The sequence below is a fragment of the Schistocerca cancellata genome, chromosome 9 (genome assembly GCF_023864275.1).
Source record: "Schistocerca cancellata isolate TAMUIC-IGC-003103 chromosome 9, iqSchCanc2.1, whole genome shotgun sequence".
NCBI classification, from domain to species: Eukaryota; Metazoa; Arthropoda; class Insecta; order Orthoptera; family Acrididae; genus Schistocerca; species Schistocerca cancellata.
Window position 1 is genome coordinate 364473987 of NC_064634.1, and position 26230 is coordinate 364500216.

At 41.7% G+C, this 26230-nt stretch overlaps 1 protein-coding gene across 1 annotated transcript in view; it reads left to right on the forward strand.

Annotated features, from left to right (window-relative positions):
• Window positions 1-23882, forward strand: part of LOC126100555 (platelet-activating factor acetylhydrolase IB subunit alpha1) — a 45387-nt gene extending 21505 nt beyond the window's left edge. Inside the window, exons 3-4 of the mRNA XM_049911173.1 lie at window positions 2013-2135; window positions 21750-23882. Coding sequence (XP_049767130.1) covers window positions 2013-2135; window positions 21750-22058 — 432 coding nt within the window. The 3' untranslated portion in view covers window positions 22059-23882. The remainder of the gene's footprint in view (window positions 1-2012; window positions 2136-21749) is intronic.
• The last annotated feature ends 2348 nt before the right edge of the window (window positions 23883-26230 follow it).

Sequence of the window (26230 nt, forward strand, 5' to 3'; positions counted from 1 at the left end):
AATGGTTTGTGGACAACGAAATTCCTGAAATGGAGTGGTATGCATCACTACCTTCTCTGGATTCAGCTCCCGAGAAAGAGTTGGCTGGTATTCCTGTACACTCATTGACTCACCTCGTTGAAAGTGTCCCCAGCAGAGTTGAAGCTATCATAAAGGCGAACGGTGGACACGCCCCATGTTGATAGTGGGCTTACTTGCATTCTGCCAAGTTGTTTAAATTTTAATCACAATATTTCAATGACCGACAGAGCTGTCTTGTTCAGGTACTGCAAGTATAATGTTGTGTGTTCTTGCTGACCGGACACTAACCATTTGGTTTGAGTACACAGCAAAACATGCAGCACCTGAAAAAAATGTCTGGGTCGGTCATCGAAATATTGTGCCTAAAATGGAAACAGCAACTCGGCAGTTCACCTGGAAACAGACTATTAATAAATCATGCCAATAAAACCTGAGAAATCTCACAGCTCATATTAATGTCCAGAAATATATATGGTCCAGTGACATTAATGTGATCACTGACTATGTTCAGTATCAACATGCAATAACCACTCAGCGATGGCTGGCAGTACTAATTGTGGAAGGTGCATAAACTGTTTCAGGAGGACATGGAAAACAGTGCAGTCATTGTCATAATGTGGAAGCAGTGAGACTTACCAGATGTTCCAAAGGATGTGATCATTAGGAAGCATTTCTGAAACAGTGAAGTTTGGAAATTGGTGACATGCTGTTGTGGTTAAAATACACCGTGCATAGCAAAATGGTGCAATCCAAAATGGGCACCTAGAGAACTGGTGTAGCACAGGCCACAGATGTCAGAAGTGAACGATGACTGGGAGGTGTAGACAGCTAAATAGACACAACTGTTGAGCAACTGATTGCCCAGATGAAACAAGAGACTACCAACAGTGTCTGCTCGATGACTGGTCAGTGAACATTGCTGTGTATGGTCCTCTGCAGCAAGCACGTGGTTAATCACCCATGCTGACTACTGTTCATCTGCAACAAAGAGTAGAGTATGAAAGCCAGTGCCACAACTTTATGTCCATTGGGTGATGACAGGTAGCCTTTTCACAAGAATCATGTTTGCTCCAGGGGATAAATGGCCATTGGCGTGTATGATGTGAAACGTTTGAAACCAAATGCCCAGCAACAATCATTGCACCAGACCAGAAAGGGAGCATTATGATCGGGTAATATTTTTGTGGGATTCGCTAGGTGATCTAGTTATTATGGAAGGTAAAGTGGATCAACACAAGTACGCATCTATCTTTGGAGACCATGTCCACCCATATGCCCAGTTGTTTTCCTTGGGACGATGGTGTCTATGTACAGGGCAGTGCAATGTGTTACACAGCTCATGGTGTATGTGCATCATTCAAAGAGCACCAGGATTAGTTTGCCGTAATCCCCTGGTCACTAAACTCTCTGGATTTTAACCCAATCGAGAATCTGTTGGACCACATCAGTTAGGCTGTTTGTGCCAAACTCAACTGAGAAATGCAGCTGGCCATGGCTCTGGAGTCGACATGGCTCCACATCTCTGTTGATACTTTCCAGAACATTTACTCTCTTCCTGCACGTCTGACAGTGGTCCACACTGCAAAAAGTTGTTGTTAGGCTTGTGGCAGATGGTCAAATTAATGTGACTGGACAATGTTTGTCTGGATACTTTCGATCAGTGTATGCAGGACTAAATGTGGAAAACATACGTTTTTTCACTTCCTGCCTGAAATTTTATCACCTAACCCTCATAGCATGAGTTCAGGATAAAGTGTCCTTCCATCTTCAGGCTTGTATTCAGTTTGATTCATTAAAAGAAGTAAGGCATATGTTAATAGTGCTGTATTCAGTTTTTTAATTGTTTGTAATAGTGCTTAAAAGTCTCGGAGAAATTAAGTTTCATCGCCTTGTAGAATTTTCAGTAGCATCGATGCTAACATGTAATATATCCATGTAGAGAGTTGTTAAGGATAACTAACATAACATTGACTGTTTTGTGATTGGTGCAGGTTGTTGTTTTACATGTTGGAACAAATAATTTGGGATTTGCTCCAGAAGAAATTGTTGAAGGAATAATGGAAATTGTGAATGTAATACAGGAGAAACAACCAGAGGCGTACATTGTTGTACTGGTAAGTTGCTTATCATTGTTAAATTAACACTTGGTTATAATCTTGTGTTTTCCCTTTTCTACCTTTCAGTAATGTGACAATGAACTGTTGGCATTTTTGAATATAATAATGTGGCCATCACATATCTGAACTTTTATTCTTTCTTTGTTCACTGAGTATCATGTTTCTGAATGGAGGAATTCATTGTTTACCGCTGTGTCTTCACACCTAGAAGAGGCTATGATTATTTTGGGAGGTCACTATTAATTCAAAGTGAGATGCAAATAGATTTCTTTGTTCACTTCCTCATTTGGATGGCAGATTTCCTCCCAAGCTCCCAATAATTAGTGTAAAAAATGTCAACTCGAACCTCTCCGTATACAGATCTTATTGTCGGGTCATGTATGGAGTGGTAGTGGTACTATTTTGTTATAAATTAACCGACACCTTCACTAGAATAAAAGTAATAAGTAACTTAATCTTGGGTGAAAACCTGTATGAAAATAGATTTCTGCTTACAGAATAGAGGAGACAGTTCGCTATCCTGACACAATAACTGGAAAGTCAAAAGAGAGATGATAATGAATGTATTAACACATGATTGCGTGTGGGGGAGCAGCTTGGGCGTACATAAGGAGATGGGGAGAGTATGAGAACTTTAAGAAAGTAGTACAAGAGGGAGGTGAATGGTCTAGAGTAAGACAAAGAGGTAAAGATGGGAAGATACTGAGCTAGAAGAAAATATAAAAGTAAAAGAATGACTGTGGCTGGCATGGTGGTGGCATTGTTCAGTGGGTTGGAAACAGAAGAAAAGGCACACACATGGAGCGCAGGGACTATTTGAGATGTCTCTCTGACAGGGTGGTGGGAATGGGGCCTGTATTGAATGTGTCATTCTGTACAGTTCAGAACAGCTTTTTGGTGAGAAGGAGGTTTCGTAAATCAGATGTTGGTGTTGACAACACACCCTGCAACTGGGTGATTCGGTTGGCTCTTGAAGAGACTAGTAATAGCAGTAAAGTTTGTAGATGGTGTAGCTGTTCATACAGGTGGCCCTCTTACAACCTCTTTCCCCTCTCTGACTTCTTCTTGCTTCTGTCTCCTAGTTTTATTGATTGTCGTTTACAATCATGTTCACCCGGATTTGTCCTTCCTCTCTGAGGTCTATTTGGAGCTTGACAAATATGGGATGGAGGGACCAATGATCGCGTAGTTTGTTCACTTTAACTCCATCAGTCCAATCCAGTCCAACCTCACAGGTGGCCCTCACTACAATCTGCTCACAACGAGAAAAACAAGGGCTCCCTAATTCTCAGTCAGCAGAATTCAGCAGAAGTTGGTCGACTTTAACTTGCTCGTGTTCTGTGTCTGACAGCTGCCAATCTCTGATCTTAATACGAAATCTTGTGTAGCCTTTGCAAAGTAATTGTTGTGCAGTGTTGTGTTGTACTGCAAGTTAATACCTCTACTGATGAGTGACAAAGTGGTTGCTGGCTCGTTATGGGCAGCACCAAATACACTTTCCACTCCTTGGGGGAAGAGCAAGTTTAAGTAGTTTAAGTACCTTACAGAATGGAGCAAGAACAATAATTTATAGGGTCACTGAGTGTTACGAGTGGGAAAGCAAGAGAGTTGTCCATCCATCTCTCAGTTGATGAGATGAACAGAGACGTTCGTCGAAGAAAGTTTGAGCACTATGACAAAAATTCAGAAATTTTGGAAAGATAATCCTGGGAAACCACAAGAAATTTGCCTCTTTTTGCCAGAAATTTTAATTCAGATTTTTCACTTCGACAGTTCTTTCAAGTTATTTTTCCCTTTGTCTGAATTACTTCAAAGTGGCAATTTTGTTTGTGTGTTTTTGTAAAAGCACCATCGTTGATTGTAAAATTCCTTCTGTTGTTTCCACTACAAGTTTGCTTTTGGAAAGCACGTACGGTATCATTTACCCTGTTGGGCCCTTGTTTATGGGAAATCAACAGAATATAATTTCCTGTGATTCACTGCATGACTAAAGCCACAATAATGATGACGATTATTAAAACTCCTCTACAGCATAGTGGATAAGTTGTTAAATTGGTGCGCTGAATGTGGTTACAAGTCATGTCACATGTCATTTTTTGACATCACTATAGGAATGACAGTCCCACGAGCACTGGTACAGAATTGGTAGTAACAAGCATCATTATTCAAGAATGAGATTTTCACTCTGCAGTGGAGTGTGCGCTGATATGAAACTTCCTGGCAGATTAAAACTGTGTGCCGAACCGAGACACAAACTCGGGACCCTTTGCCTTTCGCGGGCAAGTGCTCTACCAACTCAGCTTCCCAAGCATGACTCACACCCCGTCCTCACAGCTTTACTTCTGCCCGCGAAAGGCAAAGGTCCTGAGTTCGAGTCTCAGTCCGGCACACAGTTTTAATCTGCCAGGAAGTTTCATATCGGCGCACACTCCGCTGCAGAGTGAAAATCTCATTCTGGAAACATCCCCCAGGCTGTGGCTAAGCCATGTCTACGCAATATCCTTTCTTTCAGGAGTGCTAGTTCTGCAAGGTTCGCAGGAGAGCTTCTGTAAAGTTCGGAATGTAGGAGACGAGATACTGGCAGAAGTAAAGCTGTGAGGATGGGGCGTGAGTCGTGCTTGGGTAGCTCAGTTGGTAGAGCACTTGCCTGCGAAAGGCAAAGGTCCCGAGTTCGAGTCTCGGTCCGGCACACAGTTTTAATCTGCCAGGAAGTTTCATCATTATTCAATATGAAAATATGAAATTTTATTTCATGGCTCCTGTAAGCTATCGGTATATCTATGCTCCTTTCTCAGTTTTTCCCCCAATCTCAGTTTTTCTTTCATAGATGCACAACACATAGCAGTTGACAGCTGGCTCTGTCAACACGGATTGGAGCACAAATTACATTGATCAGCAGGAAAATGCACCTATCGGAACACAAAAAAGGGGAAAAAGTTCCTGCTTATTTAAAAGACTCTTACTTCAAAATTTTTCCCAAAAAGTTTGGCATGCAAACATACTCACACTTTTTTGTAGTATGCAACTCACCTCAAACTCCTGCAAGATCCCTGACTGTAACTCAGACACACTAGTCCATTGCTTTTAAGTTGCTCATACCCATCCACTCTCAGTTGCCCTTTCTCACTCACTCATTTAGCCCAACTCATTGTCATTATTTCTTTGTGTGTCTCTGTCGTTATCTCGTGTGGCAGAGCCACAGTACTATTTGTTCTGTTGTACTACTACAGTCTCCTCTCACTTTCGCTATCTCTCTCTTCCTCATTGTCATATACCCTGTCCCTCATTATCACTGGCTCTCACCTACTTCCATTTTCTCTTTCTCTTCCACCCCCACTGCCCTCCCCAGCACTATTTCCTTCACTTTTTCCTAGCACTGTTCTGTCACTGTCAGCTATGTTCCACTGCCACTGCCTGCCTCTCTTTCTTTCACTGCCATTGGTCTCTTCGCTTTATCTATAACACAGCCACTGTCTACCTATCTTCCACTATTTATTACTTTCCTGTCTCTTTCCTGCTGCTAATATCTTCTTCTGTCTCAGCATAAAAAACTGTGAATACATTCACGTGCCAAACCATTGTACATTGATGTTTCGCCCCCACTAATAACGCAAGTCTGCAGCTCGTGATCTAGGGTCTACTATTGCGGCCTCTGGATCACGAGGTCCCGGGTTTGATTCCCAGCCTGTTTGGGGATTTTCTCTGCCCGGGGACTGGGTGTTTGTGTTGTCCTCATCATTTGTGAGAGTGACTAGATTGAATTGTAAAAAGAAAATGGACTGTGTAAAAATTGGGACTTCGTACGGGCGTGATGACCGCGCACTTGAGTGCCCCACAGACCAAACATCATCACCACAACCAATAACAGACAGTGAACCTGGAGTGTGACCCGTCATCCTGGCTTCTTCAAGCCTAACTGGGACATCCTTAATGTAATGATCAAGTGGAACTGCAGTGGATATTATTGTCACTTGCCATAACTACAACTACTAAACATTTCTATTTTGTTCTGTGATCCATGTTGCTCTTCAAGAAACACACTTCACTGATAACCATTTCCCAAATATTTGAGGATACTGTGCATTTTGTTGGAACTTCACGGGTGTAGAGAGAGCATCTGGTTTACAAAAATGTTGTCAATGAGAGTATTCCCGTTCATACTACTTTGGAAACAAAGCAGTGTGAATGCAAACAACTGTGGCAATCACCATTTGTAAACTTTATTTACCTCCGTCAAGGACACCTAATTACCATGGGGATTTCAGTGTGCACCAGTCCCTGTGGGGAAGCACAACTTTATTTGGTAGCGGCCTTATGATTGAGCAGTTTCTTTCCATTCTTGATCGGTTTTCCCTCAGTGACAGTGCTCCTTCCCAATTCAATGTGGTCCATTACACCTTTTTGGCTATTGACCTTATGATCTCTTCCCCTTCACTCAGTGGTGTTTACACAATGCTACTTGTGACTTTCCAATGATCCTGTCACTTCCTTGTCACCAACTAACTGACTGATAACCATGTTGGTAGCTTCAAAGAACTAACTGGCAGTTGTTTGTCTCTGCTGTTACATATGCCTCTCTGCCTCAGTCCCCCATCATATTGCATCACAAAGGTTTTGGGAGACATGTTCAACATGATCACTTGCGCCACTGGAGCTGCTCTTCCCTTTCTACAGGCGCCCTCTGCTGCGGGCTGGTGCCATGGGACCTGCAATACCTCAGGCAACGTCCTTCACAGATCACTGTCTTCACTTTTAAGTGTGTGTGTTCTAAGGACGACTGTCTAATGAAATGCAGTAAGAAAAAATGCTGAGAGTACTAAGTCTCCTTTTTTGGAAACATTCACCTCTTCATCTCAGATGTGGATGAAATTCCATAGCCCTCTGAGCCACCAAAGATCAAAAACTGTTTCAGGTTTCTTCCTTCATGCTGGTATTTGCACAAATACATCAATTCTAGTTGACCACCTTGTGACCTAGTCTCCGAAGTTGTCAGTGTCCTCCTTTTACCAGGCTACTTTTCAAGTGCACAAATGAGAGGTTGAAGGTATCTTCTCAACGTTCACCCTTCCATCACGCCAAATTATGTAATGAATCTTTCATTCATTGGAAACTGCTTTACAGGCACTTGACTCTTCATATGATTCGGCCACAGATCCTGTTTTATTTGTAACCAAATGATCAAGCCTCAGAATTTTACTGAAATAATCTATCTACTGAGGTATCTTCAACCGTATTTGGCTAGGTGTTTCACCTACGCAATGACGAGATATCGTCTTCCCAATCCCAAAACCAGGCAAAAACCCGATGTCAATTGATATCTACGACCGATGGGCCTTTTCACTGTACTACGCAAACTGCTCAAAAGGATGGTAGCACATTATGCTGGATTCTCAAATTTCAGTCCTCCAAGGGGGTTTATGGTTCTTTTGTGAGCTCGTGCATGGCATCCACGGAACCTTGAGCTATTGCAGCCACTTTTCCCTTCCCGAGCTGCGTTTCTTTCCCTGTGCCCCTCTCTTCTCATCATAGCTCCTTCCCTGTTGCCCCCTCCTTCCCCTCTCTCGGTGTTCTTACTGATGTCGACCTGGCTACCCACTTGGTTTCTTCTATTAATTGCGGTTTTATTGTCCTTGTCTTTTCTCTTTTGCCCACCTTTTTGATCACCCTTTGGGGTTTGACCGCTACTTTAAAATTTTCTGTCTGTAGTGTGAGCCATTTGGGGAGGAACTCCCTCTCTAGTGTCTACAGCATGGATTCCTCTCCCTCCTTCCTTCCCCACCGTAGTCCTTTCTGCCTCGCTAGGTCACCAGGACGTGTAGCCAGTCCATGTGTTGGGGTAGTATGTAGCCATCCGGCGAAGTCCTGTGACAATGCAGAGATCATACTTCTGTTACCTGAGCTGTTGCCTCCACAGGAGTGGTTGCTTGTCATTCCAGAGTATTGGAACACTCTACAACAGCCTCTGTGCCAGACGGCTCTTGGAGTCGCTGGGTGGCGCCCATGGGGAGAGCCCCTGATGAGAGTGAGTGATATCAGGGCTGATGATTTGCATATGACATGTGTCAAGCTTCAAAATCTGTCCAGTCTTCTATGGCCATCTCTTCGAGTGGTAACGTACCATTGAATGCTGCTTCTAATGACCCTGCGGCCTCCTCTGCGGTGGCTATACCCTGGAAGGACGGCCAGGTTCACTGTCTTGGGGTGAAACACTTTCCCTGCATCCTGGTATTTACTAAGATGGACGTGGACACATTCACTGCCACAGAGCCATTATTTTTTGAGGAAAATATTGAAGACAAGTTTGATGAAATGGTGTCTCTCAGTAAGATGTGTCCAGGTTCTCTGTTGATCAAAACCACTTCTGCTGCTCTGTCTGTGGCTCGTTGTGGTTGTGATAATCTTGGTGTGTCCCTGTATCCATTACACCTCAACAAAATTTGAACATTGTCCAGGGAGTCCTTTTTCATAGGAACCTCATCCTTCAAACAGATGAACTCCGGACCAGTCTGGAACGACGGAGTGTTCATTTTGTTTGGCGTGTGCCAATAGGTCATAAGGAAAATCATACCGATACTGGCGCCTTTATTCTGGCATTTGAGGGAGATACTCTCCCAAAGAATGTAAAGGTTATGTGTTATTTTTGTGATGTGAAGCCTTACGTCTCACCACCCGTCAGTTGCTTTTGGTGCTTGAGTTTCAGACACATGTTTTCCCAAAATACAGCTGATCCTCTATGTGACGACTGTGGACTCTCATTCCATGAGGCAAGCCGCTGTGTTCCGCCACCTGTGCTTGTTCATTGTCATGATGACTGTCACTCTCCATGCTTGCCAGATTGCCCGGCTTATAAGTAAGAAAAGAGGATACAAGAATTTGTCTTACATTGAGGCTCATGAGGAATTTGAGTGACTTCAGACTGTGTCCATGACTTCTACTTTTGCCTCTGTTACGCACTTTCCCTGTCCTCCCTCTTCCTTACCCCAGCCCCATCCTCCTCTCGTCTCCACCTCCCTGGCCAAAGAAGTGTCTTCCTTCTTCAGCATCTCTCAGGCCACAGGACACATATTCCGGGTGACCCAAGATCGCCTGCTCTCTTTCGGTTCTGGATCTGACAGAAGCCTGCTCTCCCCCTGTGCACTGTTATTCTCAACCTATGAAAGAGGAGTTGGAGGAGGAGGAGGAGGAGAAGGAGAAATAATACAAGTCCCAGCACAAGGTCCCCTGGTGCTCCCAGAGCTGCCATCTCCCCCCTCACAACCCGAATCTAACCTCTTATTTATGGATGTTGCCCTGTCCTCGTTGATGATGGTTGGTGACCAGGCAGTGTGATTGGCTCCAGCCGATTTGCATCCCATTTGTATACACACTCTGACTTATTCAGTGGAACTGTAAAGCATACTAACTTCATCTCCCAGAGCTGCAATCCATTATTGCCTTTTACTTGGTAGCTTGTGTAGTTCCCCAGGAATCTCATTTTACAGATGCTCACTCACTTACCCTTTGTGAGTTCTGTGCTTTCTGTTGGAAATGGGTTGCCCCTTTGAGGGCATCCGGTGGTACCTTTACATTGGCCCATACGGATATTGTTGGTACATGGATCCCACTTCGTACCCTATTGGAAGCAGTTGCTGTCTGCGTCCACTTGGACTCTGCAGTCACGGTTTCCAATCTGTATCTCCCTCCAGACAGGCCACCTACATCTGTTGACCTAACTGCCCTCCTTCAGCAGATCTCCCCCCCTCCCCCCCCCCCCCCCCCACCCCACCTCCCTTTCTCCTCCTTGGCAGTGGTTTTTCATCTAGTCGGGGGATCTTCAGTGACCAATTTCTTGTGGACCATGATCTGTGCCTTCTTAATGATGGTTTCTCTACTCATTTTAGTGCCACATACAGCACTTTACCTGCTATTGATCTTTCAGTCTCTTCCCCTCCTCTTCTTCCTTCCTTACGCTGTTCGCCACATTGTGACCTCTGTGATAGTGACTATTTCCCATTGAGTCTCTCATTTCCCCCCCACCTCCCAAGGAACAGGTTACCCTGCTGGGCTTTCCATCATGCTGATGGGTTTCTATATACCACCCAGCTTGTTTTCCATGTTTTTTGTGTGGTTGTATTGATTATGTAACAATACAAGAGAAGGAAAGTTGCTACTCACCATATAGCGGAGATACTGAGCCATGGCCTTACTGCTATCGAACACTAGCTTTTCAGATGCCCTTTGGATTCCAAACCAACAACCTCCTTCCTAGTCTCCATGACCAACTATATCCTCGCCCACAATTATTTCTCCTTTGAAGGCATTACCTACAAACAAATCTGTGGTACGGCTATGGGCATCCGCATGGCACCATCCTATGCTAACCTGTTCATGGGCCATTTAGAGGAAACCTTCCTAAAAACACAGAATCCTAAACCCCTCACCTGGTTCAGATTCATTGATGACATCTTTGCTATCAGGATTGAAGGTGGGGACACCTTATTAACATTCCTCCAGAACCTCAACAACTTCTTCCCCATTTGCTTCACCTGGCCCTACTCAACCCAACAAGCCACCATCCTAGAGATGGCTACATCAGTACCTCCGTCCATATCAAACCTACTAACCACCAGCAATACCTCCACTTCGACAGCTGCCACCTGTTTCATACCAAGAAGTCCCTTTCGTAAAGCCCAGCCACCCGTGGTTGTCGCATCTGCAGTGACAAGCAGTCCCTCTCTAAATATACTGAGGGTCTCACTGAAGCCTTCACTGACTGTAATTATCCTCCCATCTTTGTACAAAAACAAATCTCCTGAGCCTTATCTTTCCAGTCTCCCACCACCTCCCACAGTCCGGCCACAGAGGTGCATTCCCCTCGTAACTCAGTACCATCTTGGACTGGAGCAACTGAGTTACATTCTCCGCCAGGGTTTCTATTACCTCTCGTCGTGCCCTGAAATGAGAAATGTCCTACCTACTATTCTTCCCACCCCTCCTACCGTGGTATTCTGCCGTCCACCGAACCTACACAATATACTTGTCCCTCCTTACACAACCCGTGCTCCCAATCCCTTACCTCATCACTCATACCCCTCTTGGTGCAAGACCTGTCCCATACATCCTCCTACCACCACCTACTCGAGTCCGGTCACTAACATTACCTATCACATCGAAGGCAGGACTACCTGTGAAACCAGTCATGTGATCTACAAGTTAAGCTGCAACCACTGTGCTGCATTCTATATAGGCATGACAACCAACAAGCTGTCTGTCTGCATGAATGGCCACCAGCGAACTGTGGCCAAAAAACAAGTGGACCACCCTGTAGCTGAATACGCTGCCAAACATGATACCCCTCATCTCAATGACTGCTTCACAGCCTGTGCCATATGGATCCTTCACACCAACACCAGTTTTTCTGAATTGTGCCAGTGGGAACTTTCCCTGTAATATATCCTATGTTCCCATAAACCTTTTGTTAGTCACTGTTCTCACCCATCCAGCCCCCTCCCTGTTCCCATTCCAGCACTACCCAGCTGTCATTTCACCGCCACACCCAGTCTTTTAATTTCTTTTATTTTTATTTCTCTCCTTTCCGCTACTTACCCCCACCCAGTTGCCACTCCCATCATGCACTGGTGCTGCTGCTTGCAGTGTAGTTTCAGCTCCCTGAGACTGCAGATGTGTGTGCAAGTTGCGCTTGCGCTTGTGTGTGTGTGTGTGTGTGTGTGTGTGTGTGTGTGTGTGTACTGCTGACAAAGGCCTTAATGGCCGAAAGCTATGATTGTGTGAATCTTTTTATTGTGCCTATCGCGGCTCAGCATCTCCGCTATATGGTGAGTAGCAACTTTCGTTCTCTCATATTGTTACATTCCATCCTGGATTTTCCATTGTTTGTATTCATTGTGTCTATGATCTGTCTGATACAATAATCCCTGTTGCCTGATACGATAATCCCTGCTGCCAGTGTTGACATTCCCCACTTGACAGGCCCCGGTTACCGTTGGCCAGTTCCGTGGCGGAGCACAGTCATTGCCGCCACTATCTGTGATTGTTGTCGTGTCTTGCAACATATTAAGCAACACCCATCCTCCCCCAGTCTCATTACCTTTAAACAACTTAGCGCCAAAGCCCATTAACTTAATCAAACACAGGAAACGTGTGTTCGGAATGCTTTGTGTCTTCTCTAGGTTCTTCTGTTCCTTTGTCATGTGTGTGGGCTACCCTCCATAGTTGTCAGTGGCAGTCTACTATTCTCGGCCTTGCCCGTCCAGACGGCCTTTGTACAGATCCATCAGTTTTCACAGAACACCTCATGACCCATTTTGCGATGGCTTCGGTATCAAGCTCCTATCCAACTGCCTCCTTCCTCCAGAAAGTGCAGGCTGCAGCTTTCTGCTAATATTTTACCCCTTGTCAGGCAGAGTCCTACAATAAATCTTTTACTGAATGGAAGCTTCTTCTGGACCTCTCGTCTTCCCACTATTTAACTCCTGGCCCTGATTCCATCCATAACCAATTGCTTCAACACCTCAGTCCTCCACAATGACAGTACTTCCTCCACGAGTTTAGCCGTATTTAGTTCAAAGGCATTTTCCCCTCTCAATGGAGAGACGGTATTGTGATGCCTGTCTTTAAGCCTGGCAAGTGTCCGTCATCCCTTGGTGGTTGCCAGCCTGTCAACCTGACCAATGTTTCCTGTAAGTTACTGGAACGGATGGCAGCTCCTCAGTTCAGTTGGGTCCTTGAATCTCGGGACCTTTTATCTCCTTACTAGTGCAGCTTTCGGGCAGCCTTTGATTGATCATCTTTTTCAGTTGGTAACTGCATTTCGGCAGGCCTTTCCTCAGTGCCGTCATCTTGTGCCAGTTTTCTTCAATTTTCGTATGGCGTACAACACTGCTTGGGAGCATCACATCCTCCTTATGAGTTGTAGTATCCCCTTCCGATTTTTATTCGTCAGTTCCTATCCCACTGGTTGATGGGAGTCTGGGTTGGCGCTGTTCTCAGATCTCTGCAGACCCGGGAGAATGGTGTTCCACAGGCATCCGTATTAAGTGTACTTTTCTCATTGCTATTAATGAAATTGTGGCCTCTGTCAGACAGTTGGTCACCCCTGCTCTGTATGGATGATTTCTGTATTTGGGCTAGCTCCCACTCAGTGGCCTCTGCAGAACTACAGTTCCACGATGTTATCTGGCGAGCTTCCGTGTTGGCACTTTCATACGGTTTTCTGTTATCTCCCTTTAAGTCCCATATCCATTGTCTGGAAGTTGGCTGTTTTCGTGAACTCACTATTCATCACTTCCTTGCCCACACCTCTCGAAGTGTGGATCGTTCGACCCTATTCTGCCTATACTGGACATTAGTTCTGTCTTGTCTGGACTATGGTTGTCAAGTTTATGGATCAGCTACCCCTTCCACACTGCTTCTCTTGGACCCGATTCACCTCACAATCTGTGAAGAGCTTTTGGATTGTGCAAATGAGAATGAGATGTTCCTTAAGAGAATCATAACTGTTGATGAGAGTGGGTCTGTGGTTAAGATGCTGAGACCAAGGTTCAGTATTCACAAAGGGTCAGGAAAAAGTTTTTAAAGACCAAAAAAAGCTCGTCTGTTCAAATGTCAAAGCAACGCTGATAGTTTTCTTTAACCTTGAAAGGTGAGTTCAACATTAGGTCATGCCACAGGGACAAACTGTTAGTGGTACTATCAGGATATGTTGCAACACTTGCAAGAAAATGTGAGAAGGAAATGACCTGAAATGTGATGAGACAGTTCACGGCTCCTGCATCACGATAATGTACCCCCACATTCATCCCCGTTGGTGCGTGGCTATTGCACAAAAAATGAAATCGCTGTGCTGCCTCTTTCTCCTTACTCTCCAGACCTGGCCCTTGCAAACTTTTTTTTTAGTTCCCCATTGAAAGGAAGATGATTTGCAATGATAGACAAGATAAAAGAAAATTCGCAAAAGGCGCTTTGTACGATCCAGCAAGAGGTGTACTAAGACTGTTTCCAGAAGTGGAAATGGTGTTGGGAGTGGCATATCAACTGTGGAGGAGACCATGCACAATAAGTAAAAGGTAAGCATGGAAAAATTTTGTGGACAAAGTTTGGGAATTTTTTGAACAGGCCTCGAATGATACAGGCGAAATATCCTCTCAGTTCAAGAAGAATGTAATAATTCTACGTCCCAAGGAAAAATGTGAATATTACCAAATCATCAGTTTTATGAGTCTTGGTTGCAAAATTATTAACACAGATTGTTTATAGAAGAAATAGAAGTAATAGGAGAATAGGGAAGGTGAGATTAGGATCTGGAGAAATGTTGGAACACGGTAGGCGATGCCGACCGTAAGCGTATTATAGAAGGTAGACTGAAGAACAACAAACCAACAATTATGACATTAATTGACTCGGAGAACAGTTTTGACAGTACTGACCAGAAAAAGTTTTTTAATTCTGAAAGTAGCAGAGAAATCAAACTGCAGATATGAGTCAAAGGACATGAAAGGGAAGCCGTGAATGAGAAGTGAGTGACACAGGTTTGTAGCTGCCTATATCCATATTATTCAGTCTGTAAAACTAAATAAAGGAGAAATTTAAAAAGGGTATTTACAGCTGTGGGAGGAAAATAAAAACTGTAATGTTTTGCCAATGGCGTTGTAGTTCTGTCAGGGACAGCAAAGGACTGGAAGTATCAGTTGAATAGAACTAATAGTGCATGGAAAAGAGGTTACAAGGGGAGCATCAACAAGAATTAAAACAAGGATAATTTTGAACAGTTGTATTACATGAGATGTTACTAAGGGAATTAAATTAGGAAAAGAAACTCTAATAGTGAAAGAGGAGTTCTGTAATTTGGGCAGCAAAACAATTGGTAATGGCTGAAGTGGAGGAGATGTAAAATACAGACTGGCGATAGCAAGAAGAGCATTTCTGGTAAAGATGAATGTGTTAACATTAGTTTTTAACGTAATATTTAGGAAGTATTTCCTGAAAGTAGGAGGGCTATTCATAAATTAACCACCAATTGGTTATTAAAAAGCAGGAAAAGTAAATGTGTGTGTGTGTGTGTGTGTGTGTGTGTGTGTGTGTGTGTGTGTGTGTGTGTAAGAATGATGACCCCTGATGCTTCAGCCATTTGAGTTCATGGTTGGTCATTAAGTGCAGAATAACCAGTCAGTCCTCCATCTCGGGGAAGAGATGAAAAGTCCAGACTGTATGGTGGATGGTCTGCAGCTTGTGGTCTAGTGGCTAGCGTTGCTGCCTCTGGATCACAGGGTCCTGGGTTTGATTCTTAGCCATCTAGGGGATTTTCTCTGCCCGGGGACTGGATGTTTGTGACGGCCTTATCATTTCATCATCATCATTCACGACAGTGGCTAGATTGGACTGCGTGAAAATTGGGGCTTTGTATGGGCCGTGCATCATCATCATCATCATCATCATCATCATAATCATCATTATCCACAGGGTGGATGTTAAAACATCGTTCAACCAAAAATCATGAGTTCTTCCATTGTTCAATTTGTAGTATGGGGTATGCATTGTTGTGAAGGATGATCACTCATGCTGTTTCTGTTGGATTGACCTTCAGAGTTTTGTGAATGTCTTACAATAAAACCTTTAATGCCACAGTAGTCATACACATTACTCCATCAAATCTGTTGTTGAAATTTCTTTGTGACCTTAACCATTGTTTTGCAGTTTGACAGCATGTGCTTGAATGAATGTTTTGGGCTTGGTGGAAGAAATAAGTGATGTGGTTGATCTGTCAGGTAGAGCACTAGACTCTGGTCCTGTAGGTCCTGGTTTCAATCCTGGATAAGGGAGAACATGTCTCCTTGCCATTCCCGCTGGATAGCCCAGGTCCACTTCTATTGCTGCAATAAAGAAAGACTACTCTATACCAGGCCAATAGCACAGTCATGGGCTTGTGCAACAGACTTCACCTTTACCTGACTTTGGAGCATAAGTGTCATTTGCTGTTTGGACTGTTTTAGTTTCATAGATCACATGCTGCAGCCATATCTCATTCCCAGTCACAATTCTGTTGATAAATTGGTCTCCCTCTTTGTGGTAGTGCTGAAAGAATATAAAAGCTAAACCTTTTCTTTCAGTTTTGTGAATTTCTGCCATTTTGCTACCAAATATGCACAAAAGTTGTTATAAAAACTTGTTGTAACCTAATCTCTCTGATCAAGTTAAAGAGGGTTGTTCTTGACATATGGGACATATCTTCCGAAAGTTCAGAAATTGCAAACTAATGTTTCACCTGCACAAGTTCCTCAACATGTTGTATAAGTTCATCATGCACATTTGTCAGCCAAACTTGAATTTTCGGTGTCACTCTCACATCATCATTGCTTTTAACTCCATCCTCATACAAATGACACAATCAGTGATGAATCATGGCAGCATTGACTTCTTCCTTGCAGGAAGCGAATGACTTAATGTACTTTGCAACTGACATAACACCGTCCATTTCAGTCTCTTGCTGCTGACACTCTGACAAACAAAACAGAGATCTGACACACACAACGTGACCTTCAATGTCTCCTGTTCCAACTACATAAACTACATGGAGTTTCAATCATTTATTTATTTTTAATAGCTAATCGGAGGTTAGTTTACAAGTATCTGTCATATTTGTCTGGAGTGTAGCCTCGGATGGACATGAAATGTGAACAATTAACAATTCAGGTATGAAGAAAATAGAAGTGTTAGAAATGAGATGCTACAGGAAAATGCTGAGGATTGTATGGGTAGATTAACTAGTGAAGAAGTGTTACATCAGACAGGGCAGAAAAGAAATTGACTGACAAAATATGTAGGTTGGAACTTAAATAGTGGCAACACTGCTGTGGAGACACTATGCAATGGAATCTACTATTGTCGCTGATAGCACACGTTGTTGACATACCTACATTACCTCCAAGCTAATGGACTCGTCCATCCCACATCATTGGCGTGCGCACCATCAAGAGAAACATGGTCACTTGTGAGCAAGCGGTCTAACATAACTATGTCACTATGTTTTCGAAACAGGGACAATGGAGTTGGATCAAGATTGAAAGTACCAGAAGTCGTACAGCTCGACAGTGTCATCAAGATCTTCAAGAGGCATGCAGGGAATTGGCATTGCCGTACAGAATGGGGTCATGTTGGGTAAAAGCCTTCATCGAAGTTTGGCAAACTGTGGCAGACATGCATTGGGCAGGTTGTCCTAGCATCTGAAGTAGTAGTGCATGCTGTTGCTGCGTTAGTGGACAGTGATCGATGCCATATGATTTGTGAGTTCGCATATGAAACCGGATTAGCACATGTGACAGTGCTTCGCATCCTGAAGGAACACCTGATCATGCGAAAAATAGCATCACGATGGGTTCCGCATGACTTGACGAAAATGCAGCAATGGGTGCATTACGACGCTGCTCGGACACAGTTGGAGCACTATGAGTGCGAAGGGGAGGCTTTATTACTCCGTATCATAACACTGGATGAGACATGGGCCACACGAGCCAAAACGGAAATGCCAATCCAACGAATGGCATCATTATGAGTCGCCACAAAAGTCGAAAGGTGCGTCAGAGCCCCAGTAAGGTGAAAGTTATGGTGATTCTCTTGTACGACTCTGATGGTGTTATCCTAACACATTACGTTACTCCACAGCAGACTGTCAATGCACAGTATTACTGTTTATTTTTGGTGCGTCACCTGTGACCAGCTGTGCGAAAGAAGCGGTGACACTTTCTGCGCAACCCACCCATCATTTTGCACAACAATGCATGGGCGTATACAGCGCAAGCTGTGGCTGCTCTGTTCAGTCGATGGAACTGGGAAGTACTGTACCATCCACCATACTCCCCGGACTTAAGTCCTCGTGACTTTGATTTTATTCTGAAGATGAAGGAACCTCTTCGTGGTATTCGCTTCAGAACTTTCCAGATATTCGACAGGCTGTAGACTGCTCCATTTACCAGTTTTATATCAGCTCCTATTTTACTATCACTGAAATAACATGAGTGAAAAAAAAGTTACAGTTCTACCGTAGAGTTTTGTGTAATATGTTCACCAAGTTTACAATGTGTTAAGTTTAGTTCAGAGTTGTTCTCCACTTTTACAATGCACTAGTTTAGACAAAACATTGAATTAATTAACTTCTCCTTGCTAACACATTTGAAGTTTTTTGTTTTAAAAATCTGTTGGTTAATATGCCAAGTCCATTTCCAAGTGTTACAGTTACATACAACAGAACGTAATTCATAGTGTGCCAAGAGGAAAATTCAATATTCTGTGGTGATTTTATTTTGTGAAGTTCCTGATTTACAATTGCAAAATGTATCACCATTATGAAGTGCTTCGTTTAATTTCTTTTATATTTCATTCCAAAGGAGATACAGACCAATCTCACTTCTGTGTCGTTTCTACAAGATCTGTGAATGAATGGTCCGTAATAGACTCTTAGAAGCAGCTGAATTTCTCTTAATCAGACAGTAAGTTTGATTTAGGCTGGGTTAGGACTATACAGCATTGGTATTAAATCTATCCTAGCATATTGAAGTCGGCTCTGAGGCAAAAAAGCCACTGAGGTAACATTTATTGATCTTAACAGCATCTTATGACACAATAAACCATCAAATGCTCCTGCACAAAATGTATGGAATAAGTAAAGATTATCATCTCACATGAATAATTCAAGGTCTCATTCAAAATAGAAGGTTTTTCACTCCCTGTCTAATAACACAGCAAGTTTCATGTATGCTGATGACCTCACCCTCTATTCCCAGAGTGAGACCTTTGAACAGGTGGAACTAAATCGTAATGCTGTTTCAGAGAAATTAGATGAAGAACTAGTTAAAACCAAATCCCAGTGTTACAACCAGGAGTAACACAATAAATATGTCATAGTTGTACAGTTGGTTAACTAAACACTGATACAAATAATTCTGTTACCAAGTGGTAGCTGAACACTTTATGAAAATAATGTAAATTGATGGTGGTTATACCACTGTCCAGGCAGTGCAAGTGAAATGTGGAATTCTGGCAAAAATCGTAAGTCCATTGACATATTAAGCCGAGTGAACATGGAAGTCAAAGTTGCAGTATGGCAGCCAGATTCTAAGTCCAGAGAACTGCCGGGTCAAAATTGAGCAGTAGGTACACCAGTCCAAGAGATGAAACAGTCCATTGCAGTGTAGCGATTCAGAGTTGAGGAGGAGAACATAACACGATGAGAACTGGTTTGTTGACGTTGATGGTGGCATTAAGTAAGACTCCATAGTCAATGGAGTCGGCAGCTGGGGTTGCTGTATATTCTGGGTGGCCAATCACTGTTTTTTGAAGTGCGCGTCCTTGAAGGCGGCCTGCGATGCTAACAGTGAGCCGCGCATAGAGAACTGTGGCAACGATGAGTTTATTAGCCGTGCATAATGGAGCCCACCACCTCTTGGTGCAGAGATTTAACAGTGGTGGATACCAAACCCAGCAAAACACAGGAATTCACATTCTATCTGAGAAATGGCGGGCTCTCAGGATGCTTCAAGTGGCTTGGATAAGCAGCATTGACTAAATGTAAAACAAGCAGCATTGACTAAATGTAAAACAAAAAGTATCCGCAAGAAACAAACTACTGCACAAAATTATTGGAATATCCTGGGGTGCACCAGCAAAAACAATTAAACCTACTGCTTTATCTTTGTGCTACACAGCAGGTGAATATGCTAGTCCTGTTTGATATAATTCTACCCATGCTTAACAAGTGGATATTGCTCTAAATGATTCATGTAGACTAATAACTCAATGTCTGAAACCTAACTGCAGGATAAACTCTACCACTTAGCTGGAATTGACCCTCCCAGACATCAGGCATGAGAACTGCATGCAGAGATAGGTGTAAGGTGTCTACCTCTGATAAACACCCATTGTATGGTCACCTCCTTCCTCCTTTGTGTCTGATGTCCAGAAAAAGTTCCAGAATGTCAACTAGACATGTTCCCAGCTGTTAATGTGGAAGATGAGATCAGAACACCACTGGATAACACCATCAGAAAATCTTGCTGCTAGCTTCACTGCATCTACATCTATACTCTGCAAGCCACCTTGCTTTGGGTACTTTTTGTAGCACTGTCATTTCCCACCTTTCTCGTTCCAGTCACAAAGGGTTTGCAGGAAGAATGATTGTTGGTAAGCATCTATGTGGGCTTGAACCTCTCTAAAGAATGGGCCATGTGGAAAACACTGAACAGGCTCAAAAATGAGGTTGGGAGGTGAAGATAAGTTGCAGAAATGGGTTATCCCACATCATCAACCCTCTGTAAGATCAACCCTCTGTAAGATGAACCCTTGATGACTCGATGCCCGCACTCTCGAAAGTCATTGTGATTGCCAAATGTTGAGCTAAAAATGCTTAGATCTTTCTTTTTATTCCTTTTTTTTAGTATTATAAATAAGTTTATAAATGTTAGTATGTATGTATCTTGTATGCTGAAGTTGTTGCTGTGACACAAATAAATAAATAAATAAATAAATTTATGTGTTATTATTTACTTGTTAGTTCATAAATTTACAACCACTTACAACAATTTTCCAAGAAGCCCACTGTCAACTTCAGTGCACCTCTGGACTCTCAGAACAACATGTTGTATTGATTGCCTCACTGCATTTCTATTGCTATGCATCCTTTTATTTCTGTCCAAATATTACTACATATGATGGTGTTACGTCTGCAGATGTGTGTTGGCCAGTAATGATACTATCACAGCCTATCCATCGATTACTGAAAGAGCAGTTATTTTGCCTCATACATGTAGTAGAATGTGGAGGGTCTGAACTTGGTGTTCCCAGTGGATCCTCTTAGTTGTTAGACTGACCTATTAAGATTCTAGTAAACAGAAACCACATGACACCCGTAAACACACCAATGTGCACCAAATGTATAGGACTTTTTCCTTCTTCAAACAAGCATTTCTCTTACCTCACAGGTTGTTGAATTTCCTTCGGGTTACTCTGTAAAGCCATATTTTGCATATGTCGTAAATCTGTAACCTTATGGATCTGATAGTCAGTATAATTGGAAAAAAGTGTGCTACTCACAACCTTCTTGTTCAGAACATACTAGCTGATTTATTAACCCCCTTCCTTCTGTCTGAAATAAATTTATCACTAACCAAATACATTTTTATTAGAAAAATGTTGCAGGCTTTAATTTGCTACAATAACTAGTTGAATAATTCCAAATTCTGATTTGCTTGTTGAATTTTCTGCTTGCTTATGTCTAATTATAGCATCATTTTATGCTCTTCCTAGTTCCCTTCTAATAATTAGAAAAGCCATCATTTGTCATTTGAGATAGCAAGCCTAAATTCTTGTGTTGCAGAATATCCACTGCTGAAGTAATGTGAACTCAACTTTTGGCTGTACTGTGTGTGTGTGTGTGTGTGTGTGTGTGTGTGTGTGTGTGTGTGTGTGTGTGAGGCAGAGAGAGAGAGAGAGAGAGAGAGAGAGAGAGATAGAGAGATTACTTTTAGAACTGATGTTTCAGTAAACAATGCCAATCTTAGGTTACTCATTAGAATAGAGAAAGCAGTCACAATAATGCCTAATTGTTCTTATTGTATTTTACAGAACCTTTTACCTCGTGGACAGCATCCAAACCCACTGCGAGAACGCAATACGCAAGTGAACAAGCTGCTGGGCCAACAACTGCATGGCAAGCCACGATGTGAAATGCTGATCTCAGGGCAGGACCTTGTTGCCGCTGATGGCACGATCTCACACCATGATATGTATGACTACCTACATCTGACACAAGCTGGTTACAGAAAAGTGTTTGACCCATTGCACGAGCTTCTGCAGCAGTTGCTGCTCACCGAAGGCGAGGAACGCAGTTTTGCCGCAGGCGATGATGACAGAGACCTCACGCCCTCAGAGTAGCAGTGCTGGAACTGGAGCCAGAATCAGTGCTTACCAATTGCTCAGCTGGGTGGGAGTGAGGGGAGGCCTGGAGGTTTTTCAAGTCTACTGGTGGCTACCTGCACTCCATAGTTGGAACAGCCTTTTGCCTTTGCTTGCCTTGTGCAGTATCTCTCGGAGAGGCCAGCTTTTACTGGTTTTCAAATGCTGCTGTGCAGCATTTCTGCTAGAATGGTGTGTGCCATAAACTGTGCTGCCATCGTTTTTGCAGTTCACAGTTTTGTCATTTATGTTTTGGAAGCAAATTTGTAAAAGTTTTACTAACCCAATGAAGGAAATTGGGAGCAAAACCTTGTGTACCAGAAGTGTTATTAATAACTGCATTTGATGACCATGTGCATACGTCTTAATGCGAAACGTTCTCACGCCTTTGTACTTGAAGCTTTATTGCACTTCCAGATTAATATAGAAGTAGAAAAGAAGTTTATTTATAAATAATGTGTTTGTTTCTCGTAATTTAAAGAATTTAAATGCACTGTGATGTATCCATTGCATTGTGAAAAGAGAATTACAGATTATTTTGTGTGACAAATTATTTGTAATGTAGAACTTGGCTTTAATTTCTTTTTAAATTTTGTTGTTCTTGTTTACAGTTTGATTAATGGCTAGTTACATCACAGTGAGGAAGCTGCTGTCATGATTAGTGTTAGCTTTAGATGTCAAGTGTTAGTCTGTGGTAGTCTTGAGCAGTACATCATTTATAAATTTGATATTATGTATACTTTCCTGTATTGAGGTAAATTTACGTTAACTACGTGATTTTTTTCAGCATTTAAACTACAGTTATAGGAAGTAGCTTTCGTTGTACTCATAAGTTACTTTGTTGTGGAGACATTCTTTTAAATTTTGTGCTATCATTTACCAATTTTTAGCAAACACAGTAAAAATTACTTCTTAAAATATATAGTTCATAATCTGCTCATATAAAACCTGCTTTCAAAATCTAGTTCTGTAAGCTGTTCCTCAATCATTGTATGTAATAGCATCTGTTCCTTTGAGGAGTTTTCTCAGAATTTTCAGTTCCCATAAAAATTTAATAAAATTTTGAATGAATACATAGACCACAGATAATATAAAGAGCTTTTGTGTCCTTATGGATGCATTATTATTTCTTTTATTAGGCTGTATAATGGTGTGTATGAGCTTTCTCAAGTGCAAGCAAATGACGAAGTAGTGTATGTAAAATGTGTGTGTACTTAATTTCTCATTTTTACTGAAAGTATTGCATTCAAAACATTCCATTGAGGAATCTTCCATTATTTATGGAAGACTGAAGTGTTCTTATGTTGGTGGGTCTGTAGTTCCTGAGTTATTTTGAATGTGAACTGCAGCTTAAAAGAGTAAACTGGGAGTTTTTTTTAAACCAAATAATTTGTTACCAAAGGCACATATTATTGCCATATCAGGAATGTTGCTACATGTTTCTCTCATTGTATAGTGTAAGAATGATTTACCATCTTTCAATACATATCTGGGTTGTGCAGATATTAGAAAGTAAGAACGTAGGGATTACAGTATCTGTGAATATTTTGTAAGTGTCTGTTTTTTTATATACTCTCTTCAGTGTGCATATGAAACAGAGTGCTGTATTGAAATGGCTTGTGTACATAAGAAACTTGTACAAATTACATAATTTATATATGTATTTATTTGACACTGATGTTTCAGTTTTTCCTTTATCATTTCCCTTTATGGGATTTTACAGAATTTGTAACATGGCAGCCTGATTCCAATGCTTTCTGATGTATATCCACACAGTAGCTAATAAACATTGAAATACTTGAATCATACTGTCATTTGTGATGTCTCTGTGCACAAGTGGAATCTACCAGTAGGAAGATACCAAAGAAGATGAAATATTTACTTGCAATGATGGTAATCGAGTAATTTTGTAGGAGAGATCACTTATTTAGCATTCAAAGTGAAATCCAAATTGCTGAAATAAGACACACACACAGCAGAAGATTTTTTTTTCCCTTGGCAATCCAACAAATAAGATGAGTGTGTGCCATGGTTTGATCAACTGTATAAAACAGGTAAATTTAATTTCAGAAATTGCAAAAAAGCATCTTCCACCATGCTTAGAGAGAAAGTGAGTGAGTATAAGAAGTAATTTTATTTGTAACTTTAAAATAATATTGCATATTTTATTGCAAAATACATGCTGACAGTGTGTCAGATTTCTTACTGCTCATAGAAGAAACAAAGACAGTAAGACACAATATTAGTGTTGTTCAACATATATAGTTTGCAACTATGCTACGATGACATGTGTACCATCGTGTACGCATAGAAAAAACAGAATTACACAGTTGTTTTCTGATTTTGCACTTGTGTGAATTATTGGTTCCAAAATAAAGCAAAGCTGTAGCTAGTGGTTGCTCTTCGGGTGAACATACAAGTGTTGAGATAGTCAAACTTCATGTGACTGTTTTTAACACAATTATTTATTAATACAGAGTAATAATTAACAAAGCTCTGCAACTTACAACTTCAGTTCCAGTTTTGTAATCCAAGACTTGCATTACACTTCAATGTATGGTCACACAGTGTCTAGCATCCTGAAAGGGAAATCCACTGTCATTAGTGATATGAACAGGATACAGAGCAAAGAAAGAGAGTGAGAGATGAAAAATACAAACAAAGTTAATAGTTTTTGCAAAGAATATGAATAACAAATTTTCAAAATTGGTCATAGGTTTATGAAAATTATAAGAGAATATCTGGCACATCTCTTAGTGAATTCATGAGTACAATAGTGTATAGAGATAATGAAGATTAAGAAAGAGAAATTTTGACTTTCCTTGGGTTGCAGAAAGGAGATTAATGGCACAGACTTTTGGGCAAGCAAAAAGTCAATAAAAAACAAATTTCCAGAAAAAAAAGAATACCAGAGGTTTTTATCAGTTCTTATCACAGATGAAAAATATCAGTTATTTACCCTATGCTTTGAGTACTAAGAACGAAAATTAGGAGTTGTCAACCAGGAAATACATAAAAATCAGGACAGATTACGAGAAGCTTGAAGGCTGTGTTCATGGTAAATTCCTACTTTTTAGAAATAACTAAAGTATATTTTAATGGTAGTGTGTTAAACTAAATATGACTTACGCACATATTCAGTGCAATGATGCAACCTGTTTAAAGTTGTCAGATTGTCTTGTTGGCTTCAGTCAATATACATTTATGTTTGTGACAAGTTTGGTATTAACTTTTAAATGAAAATAGGTTTCATGTATTGTACTTATTGAGAACCATTTCACATAGTACCCGTGAAAGAAATATTAGCATCTCTCTTTTGTAAATAGTTGTTATATTTTTGTTTTTGTGTGTCCATCTGCTTAATTGTTGGTTCACCTAACAATACCTGCCTCAGTGCCACATGACATCCAGGGAGTAGCCAAAAATGATTCAGGAACTGAAAAATAATAAAGCTGCATCTGAAGAACGTAGCATAATGCAGAACTTTCCAAAATGAACTGCTGTTTATAGCGGAGTTCGACTCTTGGCTCCTGCTATGCCCCTTGATGCGCTGTTATTTTGTGAAACATACATTCTCTCAGGGTTTTCCTGTTCTGTTGGGTGAGAAAAACTGCACCACACTGTGAATGCTATTTTAAAGGAATGGGTACTCACATCAACAAATTTAGTGAGCATTGATGCAAAATCAACGACATTGATGAAAAGAAAAAGAGAAGAAAGAAATTGCATATCTGCCTTGTTCTGGCCCAATCCCTGTAAAGATTAAGACTGCCACAGAAACATGTTGCACAGTGTACGAGGTGCATTCAGGTTCTAAGACCTCAGATTTTTTTTCTAATTAACTACTCACCCGAAATCGATGAAACTGGTGTTACTTCTTGACGTAATCGCCCTGCAGACGTACACATTTTTCACAATGCTGACACCATGATTCAATGGCAGCAGCGAAGGCTTCTTTAGGAGTCTGTTTTGACCACTGGAAAATCGCTGAGGCAATAGCAGCACGGCTAGTGAATGTGCAGCCACGGAGAGTGTCTTTCATTGTTGGAAAAAGCCAAAAATCACTAGGAGCCAGGTCAGGTGAGTAGGGAGCATGAGGAATCACTTCAAAGTTGTTATCACGAAGAAACTGTTGCATAACGTTAGCTCGA